Source organism: Diuraphis noxia, unplaced genomic scaffold (assembly GCF_037042655.1).
Source record: "Diuraphis noxia isolate RWA-SAM2 unplaced genomic scaffold, SU_Dnox_SAM2 contig0001, whole genome shotgun sequence".
Classification (NCBI taxonomy): Eukaryota; Metazoa; Arthropoda; class Insecta; order Hemiptera; family Aphididae; genus Diuraphis; species Diuraphis noxia.
Genome location: NW_028301711.1, coordinates 62,855,264 through 62,864,801, shown reverse-complemented (window position 1 = coordinate 62,864,801; position 9,538 = coordinate 62,855,264). Strand labels below are relative to the sequence as shown.

At 26.6% G+C, this 9,538-nt stretch overlaps 1 protein-coding gene across 1 annotated transcript; it reads right to left on the bottom strand.

Moving 5' to 3' along the window:
• Window positions 1-474: 474 nt before the first annotated feature.
• LOC149061211 (uncharacterized) lies at window positions 475-2,644 on the bottom strand. The gene is given in 7 exon segments (XM_089230877.1): window positions 475-584; window positions 755-914; window positions 1,275-1,454; window positions 1,457-1,557; window positions 1,732-1,773; window positions 1,887-2,057; window positions 2,191-2,644. Coding segments are annotated over 7 exon segments (1,218 nt in total).
• Between the last annotated feature and the right edge of the window lie 6,894 nt (window positions 2,645-9,538).

The following is a 9,538-nucleotide window of genomic DNA, read 5'->3' as shown; positions in this document are numbered from 1 at the left end:
TCATGTATCATTATAATATAATAAAAATGAACATCATCATGTATGTAACAATGTTGCATGTAACATTGTACTTTAAGCCTTTATAATAAAAAATAAATAAAAATGAACATACTAATAAAATGTCATTTAGCATAATAATAACATATAGTTATAATTTAATAAAAATGAACATAAGTAACATATTATAAAATGTATCATATAATAAAAAAAAAACAGATTTAACATTATTTAATATAATAATATAACATACATATTATATAAAATAAAACAAAAAGTCACTCGTTTGTTGAAAAATTAATAAAAATGCATGTATCATTATAATAACATCTAATAAAAATAAATATAATATAATGTAAAATGTATCATATTAATAATATAATATAATTGAAAAAAAGTCAGTCCTTTGTTTAAAAAATAATGAAAAGTCATGTGACATTAACATAAAATAATATTTGTTATTATGTAGGTAAGTAATTAATTAATTGTAGGATTTTTCATTCTTTCCTTAGCTTTAGCTAGCCAAGTACCTGCAACACATTCTATATGTTTGTCTGTTTCCTCTTTATATTTAATTTTTACAGCACCTTTCAACCAAAAAAGTATTTTTTTAATAACTTTGCATCATTATTTACAACCATGCATGTACAATATGAACAACATGGAATAACAAGATCTACTTTAGCAGAACAGTTTTCAAAGATAAAACAACAAAATGACTATATTTATATTAAAAATATTAAAAAAGCACTATTACTTTTTACTAAATCAGCCAGGGCTGTTGTTGCAAAACTTAATTTTTTTTGCCTTCCAAACCAGCTGAATTGCTCAGCGACTTGATTAGTTAAAATTGTTTTAAGAATCCGTCTTAGAAGTTCACTAAATGATGATCCACCAATAAGAGACAGATTTTTTACCTAAACAAAAATTAATAGTATTATTAGATAAATTTAACTAAAAAATATAATATTTAAAGCAAGCACAATTATAAACACGACCATACCATCAATTATGTCCTAATTAAGTAGTGAAAATATGCATATCAATAAGCTCAGAAATAGTAATGAGAGTTTTTGACTTCTCATAACCGTAATTTGGAAATTGTTAGTTAGAAGTTTGTTAAATATGAATTTATGATTATTAATTTCTTTATATTTGAATCAAAAAATTATTAACAATAAGGGGAAAAATGTGGAAATGTTATATCACCAACGAATTTATAATCTATTACATTTTTAACAATTATGATTATAACATCATATAAATTTAAAACTCACCAGTGCGTCATAAACATCAAATTTGGATAATTTTATTTGCTTCAATTCATCGTCTAATTCGTTAAAATGTTCCAAACAAGTGATTGGAAACTGTCTATATATGATTTCTTCTTCTTTTGTTTTTTCCTTATGAATAATATCAACATTACCAATTGCATTGGTACTATTCAATAGTAACTATTGACTATTGTTTGAATATTATCCAAATATCGTAATTGCTCTTTTTGATGAATTCCCATAGTTATTAATAATCTAGAAGTGTCTGACTGCCATTTCTCAACAACTAAAATTGCATAAATAGTTTTATAAACATAAAGAAACTCAAATGAAAAGTAATAATAAATATCCAATGAATGTGCAACAAATTAATACTTTTTTTGTTATAGAAACTTGGTATAAAATATGTGGAATAATAAATAGATCTCTTTTTTAATCAATTTTTATTATATTTACTTACTTGTATGTAGTTTAGTTTGATCATTACGGAGATCTTCAAATTCTGCAAAAACAATATAACATAATATTAGTTTTTTTAGTTCTAAATTAAAACAAATCAAGTTGATCACCCACAACATTTTATTATTTTACTAATTAAATAAAAACATTTATTACTTGTATCAATATACTTTTGTAGTTCTTCCATCGTGTCAATTGTACAGCTTGAATTATTAGCTAACACTTCAGGAATAACAACTGTTGGGCTCATAAAAAAATCATTTGATGTTACATCTTCAGGTACAAGCAAAATATCATCCTCATTGGTACTATTATTCATAAAATTTTCTAAAATAATATAACAAATTGAAAAATAATAATAACTATTATATAAACTATATAACAATAGGTACTTCATAACATAAAAAAAAATATATATATATTAACATTATAGGTAATATATTTATATGATAAATCTTACCAAATGTTGGTGGGGATGGTATCAACTTTGTTCGTTTATTAGGAGTACTGTATTCTTCATCAGACATTGTATCATCATATTTTTTATTCTTTTTTTTAATTCGTTTAATAGAATTATTTGTGGCAGATTCAGCTTCGGAAAGTTCTGATTCATATTGTGCTCTACAAGCTTTTTTCATGGCTGTTGGGTAGTCAAATATTTTTGATTTTGACAATAATTTGCAGTTATAAAGTTTCCATGACTTGGATGGCACCTCATTTAGACATATTGCTTCAGCTACTACAGTATCTTTATATGGAGGCCAATAGCAATGATTTAGGTCCTTGAACCATTTGACAGGCACAGCCTCGACAGAATTTTCTTCTAGGAACTTGACTATGTACCAAGCAGTATTGTTCCCAATTTCCAGCTCCATTGTTAACACAATTACAACTATTGACAAGCATATTTGCATTAGATTTAATAAACACTGTAAAACTAAAGACCTAATAACTTTTAATATCTGATCTGCAGTTAATACAGTTTTAATATTCATATTATTTAAATAATTACATATAATATACACATTAAACACAATATATAATATATATTGTAATAATATGCTATATTTTAGCATAATATCTATTATATCTAGTCATGAAGAGTGTAACAAAGGAAATACAACAAATCCATGACCAAATGGTAATCTGACCAATTTTGTTGATATATTATCAATATTCCAATAGCCATACTCTGCACACAAATTAGAAACAAAATGAACTCCAATTAAGGAAGAACGGTCCGGTTCTTATAAAAATTAGTTACATTTAAGTATTTCTTCCCAATAGCAATAGGTTTTTTGGATTCAGATTGATAGGAAAAACTAAAAATTTCTATTATTGTGTCACATTTTAATTTACAACAACGGTTTTGTTTTGATAGTGTCAATTTATACAACGGTAATGTTAGCTCCTCATATTGTGGCCCAACACAATCTTGTGTTATAATTTCATTTTGTTTAATTTTTGAAAATTTATATTCTAAGGTATTTAAACTTTGTTGGTTGTTATAATTGAATGTTTTATAGAAGTTTTGAGATTCTGATAATCTACGAATATTTTGAGGTAAAATATCAGAAGGCTTTCTCAATAATTTTTTTATTGACCAAGGTAGTTTTCAAAAGGAAAATTACTAAAATTATCCAATGGGCCAAATTTTCTCACATCATTGCATAAATGTAAAAGATTATGAATATTATGAACCATAAACTCTTTACTATAAATAAAACCACAACTTTTCACAAAGTAATTTAATAACTTTTCAGCATAGTCAACATATTGAAACTCAAATGCTTTATTTGATATTAAAATAGATATGGCCAAATGTAAGGTTAGATTTTGAACGAAGTGATGAATGTATTGATTTTACAATGAGTGTTTTTTTTTTTTTGTGTCTGTGTACAGCATAACTAGTCGAAATAATGCATTGATTTCAAACTTTGGGGGTGGTTTCCAATGTAAAATTGAAGATCCTTGGTGCATCAGTGGCGCCGAGTCCTATGTTTAGGTCAGGCCGTGGCCTGACCACATGTTTAAAAGGGGGCCGGCGATCAGAGGGGGGCTGGACGTCTGCAATATTTTAATCAACATAATAAACTACACTTAGTTACTTGATGAAAATAAGGGATATATATTAAAACTAATACTTATTTATTTAGGTACCTAGTTCGTAGTTCAGAGACTTCTCTATCTCAGTTAAATACTAATAGCCACAGAAATTAAATATAAAAATAATGAATCAAATTAGCCATTAAGTACGTTGAACAAATGAGTACATGACGGTGCATTACGTTATCGTCATCATCGATGTTTCTTCGAAACCATATTATTATATGGATTATGGGTTTTTCGAACATAATTTTCAACGTCGTGATTAATTGAGACAAAAATAGAATTTCCCATTGTCATTTAACATTAGATACAGCTGTTATTGCCTGTTATTCCTTAATTATTTTTGATACAACAGAATGTTGGGACGTATTTACTTTCTAGTGTATTATTATTATTAATTAATATTTATTTAATTGTTTTGACGAATATTTAAAAAACTTAACTTTGTTTGTGACTTCACCAGTCCACCATATACATAAGATATCGGAATCGGCGTGATTACTGTAGTCTTTAGTTTTATTTACAGTGTTTTAGGTAAGTAGCAAATAATTAAATATTTGAATGTTGTTAAGAAATAAAATTATTTTTAAAGATATAAATGTCTAAAAAAATAATTAAGTCTTTTTTTATTTTAATATCATTACAATTTATAATAACATATTTATATGAGTGATTATGCAAAATTGGTTTAAGACATTAAGATAAAAGAACTTTATTTAGTAAATTTGTTTTTACTTATATCGTATAAGGATTACATCTTATTAAAAATGGAAGGCAAAAGAAAATACCGCGGAGGGGCTGACAAAAATAGAGAGAAACAACGAAAATTACTCAAGAAGGAAGCTGGGAAGTGTAAAAACATTTCTGATATGTTTTATCACAAATCTAGTTGTTCTAGAGTAAGTATTTTATTTTGTAGGAAATTAATGATCAATATTTAAATCTGAATTTAAATTTTAATCTGAAAATATATTAGTATAATATGCATAACTGTAAAAACAGCATATTATTATTTTCTAAATATTTATTCATTTTGTGTAGGAAATTTCTGTAGATCAAGTGGTTAAAGCAGCAATAAATGATCCATCTTTTGAGAATGATAATGATCAAGTAATTCAACCAGATTATAGTGAGGTAAATAATTATTCAAACATTGCATGGCAATAATTTATTCAATTTTAAAAATATGTCTGAGAATTATTTAAATTTTCAATCTAAAAAATGTAAGTATTTAATAACTTATAAGTTATAAGCCATAAGGTGGTAATGTGTAATATATTAGTATACACATATTATTTCATTCAACATAATATATTTTTTCTAAATATTTATTCATTTTGTTTAGGAAATTTCTGTAGATCAAGTGGTTAAAGCAGCAATAAATGATCCATCTTTTGAGAATAATAATGATCAAGTAATTCAACCAGATTATAGTGAGGTAAATAATTATTCAAACATTGCATGGCAATAATTTATTTAATTTTAAAAATATGTCTGAGAATTATTTAAATTTTCAATCTAAAAAATGTAGGTATTTAATAACTTATAAGTTATAAGCCATAAGGTGGTAATGTGTAATATATTAGAATACACATATTATTTCATTCAACATAATATATTTTTTCTAAATATTTATTCATTTTGTTTAGGAAATTTCTGTAGATCAAGTGGTTAAAGCAGCAATAAATGGTCCATCTTTTGAGAATGATAATGATCAAGTAATTCAACCAGATTATAGTGAGGTAAATAATTATTCAAACATTGCATGGCAATAATTTGTTTAATTTAAAAAACAAAAATTGCAAATTTTGATAATTTGGTAGGAATATTAAAAACAATTCAAAATATATTTAGTATTATTATACTTAGCAAAACTTTGTTTTTAGAAGAAAAAGATATAGGATTAAATCTTATCTTATTTATTAGATTATATTATATTTATTAAGCTAAGCAATTCTAAAAGATGTTTGGTATTATATTGTCACCTTTAAATACTGGTATAAATTTACTCCGTAGTAAAAATATTAATTTCGACTCGTTCCAAACTTTTATTAAATTTAAAATGTGTTAGTTCATAATATTTAGTTAACCTGTTATTCATTGTATCTCTTTTTATTATTACATTCTATTGTTACTAAGACTCACCATACCTAAAACAAGTTTACTTATAGGTTGGGTCAGAAAAAATGTTTTATTTAAAATTTAAATTGTATCTTGTGTTTCTGAAATAAAGTTATTATTATTATTATTAAAAAAACGCTAATTAATTAAAATGTAAAATTATTATTTAATAACACCGTAGTCATTGTTTAATAATACATTTTTATAATATGTCAAATCAAATGATACACACGATATCAATGCATTCAGAGAAATGAGAATAATAAACTAAATTTATCTAAAGCCTGAATAAAGGTAGGTACTACTGGTACCAGGTATCTAGGTACCTACTTAATATTTTATAACTCATAAGCATTGCTTTTAAAATATATGCCATAAAAACAATTCAAATTACAATTGTTTTTACTTTTTTCAGATTGTAACTTCAACAGTTCAAAACAAGTTGTTTGAGGAAAATACTGTATTTGAAAATGATCCTGCTAGGTTTATTAAAATTAAATCATGGACCCCAGAGTTACGAAATATGGTTCTAAGGTTAGGACCATGTCAGCCAAGTATATATATGAATTGGAAAACAAATGTTTTACTAAAAATACTTCAAACAGAAGTTTTCATTGCTCTTGGTACTCAAGAAAATTAATTGACAATACCTATGTGAATAGGGAATGGCTGTCATACTCACCAAAGCTTGACAAAATATTTTGTTTGTATTGCATTCTTTATAGTGCCAAATCAAATGATGCTTGGATAAAGAATGGCTTCAACTACTGGAAAAATGGTTTAATGTGTATAATCAATCATGAAGTATGTGAAACTCATATTATGGCTTCACTAAAAATTAAATTAAGTACACATTGTTTACCTATTTTACCATCATTAACTGAAGAACATAATCGTCAAGTCTCTTTCAACAGAGATGTTGTAAAACAATTAATAGAGATAACTATATTTTTAGCAAAACACAATCCATCTTTTAGAGGACATGATGAATGTTGGAAAAATGAGTTGAAAGGAAATTTCAAAGATATGGTAGTTTTATTAGCACAACATTCTCCTACATTATCAGTACACATAAGTAATTTAAAGAGCAATGCAAGAAAAGAATATTCTTTTATTTCATGGGAAAGACAAAATTTACTCATTGAATCTGTTGCTGAATATGTATTATCAGTAATTAAATCACAAATTAATTCTGCTGAACTTTTTAGTATATGCATAGACTCAACATTTGATGTGTCGCATAAAGAGCAACTTTCATTCATTGTTAGATACATTTTTGATGGAAAAATCCATGAAAGATTGTTAGCGTTAATCGAGTCATCAAATACTACAGGTGAAGCACTTTTTCAACAGTTTAAATCATTGATGGAAAGAAATAATTTGGACTGGAAAAATAACCTTGTAGGCCAATCATATGATGGTGCGGCTAACATGCGAGGAACATATAACGGATTGCAAGCTCGAATCCTGGAAATTAATCCTAAAGCTTTATACATCTGGTGTTATGCGCATAGATTAAATTTAATCATATTGTCTGCTGTTGGTTCATGTACAGAAGCGATTGATTTATTTGGCAATTTGGAAAAACTATACACATTCATAAATTGTAGTAAGAAAAGAGCAGATTTATACAGACAAAAACAATCTCAAATATATCCCCATAAACAAATACGAGCTGTCAAACGGGTTGGTACAACTAGATGGATGTCAACATCATTCGCTTTAACCACAGTATTAGAGACATTGGAAGCAATTTTGGACATGTTGAGTGAAGTAAAGACACATGAAGGTACCGCCGATTATAAAACTGGTTCTGAGTGCAGTGGTTTGCTCGATTATTTTCAGTCTTCGCGTTTTATAATACCTGCATTCATATTTAAGAGTATATTTGATATTTTTGAACCACTCAGTAAAGTTTTACAATCCTGTGACTTGGATATACTAGCTGCTGTAAGTCTTTTAACAAAAAAAGAAACCAGGATAAAAAAACTTCGTACTGATGATGCTTTTTCTGCCATTTTCCAAGATGCTAAGTTATACTCAGAAGAACACTTTGGGGACTTTGAGGTTAACAATGCTAGGTCAAGTGGAATTCGGAAAAAGAAAGTTCCTAAGAGACCAGGTGAACTAGCTGCTGATGAAACAGTTCAAGATCCTGTACAGAGGGTCAAAGTAACTGTATTTTTTAAGATAATTGACATTATCCTTCAACAATTTCATGACAAATTTCAGAGTCAATCAATATCTATATTGAAAGATATCGGCCTTCTCTCTTTAAGAAGAATGCAAGATGAAACAGTAGTTCCACAAGATGCTTTTGAGAAATTATGTAAAATGTATGGATTTAGTCAAGAAAAAGTAAGAAGTGAATACATGATGTTCAAACAAATTCTCAATGATTTGGATCACAAATTACTAAAAAATTTACCAAAATGTCTACACACTACAACAGATGATGAAAACAGTAATTCAGATGAGAGCGATGAGGAAGTTGAATTAGTTAGTGTTATAAATATGGGAAGCTTAATTAATATTTTTCAAATAATCAATAAAACTAATTTGAAACCAGAGTTTGAAAATTTATATTCTATCATAAAACTATGTTTAACACTCCCTACATCAAGTTGTTCAGTTGAACGCTCGTTTTCAAAATTAAAGATAATTAAATTTCGGTTGAGGTCAACAATGGATCAAAAACGATTACAAAATCTTATGGTCATATCATGTGAACATGATGTATCAATTGATATTTCTAAGGTAATTATTATAAATTTATCTTGAATAATCATAATTTATTCTTACATTATGCGTATACTCTATTAATTAAATAATATTTATTTATGTTTCAGGTCATTGATATTTTTGCTTCAAAAAGTTCTATTCTTGTCAAATTGCTAACTTTTTAATAGGATGAAATGATGAATTATTAACTTTTTGAAGCTAATTCATCTAAGACATGTATATAATATATTATATAGTGTATATATATATTTATATATGATATAGTCAAACAACAATTTCACATACTTAACAAGTAATAACTTATGATTATATGAAACTTATTTCATAATAAAATCACTAAAATGTATTTTATTGTTATTAATATTATATATCCTATTGCAAATATATCTATTACCAATACATACCGGCAAATTCTGTAGTTCATTTTAACAGTTGTAATATTTATTAATTTATACATTTAGTAACTAATTAGATATTATATTAAAATATGATATTTATGGAATGTAAAAGTTATTAACAAATTGCATTATATATTAACAATATAAGCAAACATATTGGGAGATTCCGGATAAGGAGTTAACCTGTGCTCGAATTGATGGAAGAACGCAGGGGACGGAGTAGGCTTGTGGCCGCTGGGTGGCTTGGGGCCGTTGTATTTTCATTTGGCCTGAGTACATTTTTAGAAGTTCGGCGCCACTGTGGTGCATTATAGAGGTCAAAATTAAACATTTTCCAACAGTTTTCAAAAAAATCGAGAAATACAAAAAAAAAAATGACAGAAAAACGGGAATTTTTACGCAAAACCAGTTTTCGACCAAATCGATATTTTTAAATGG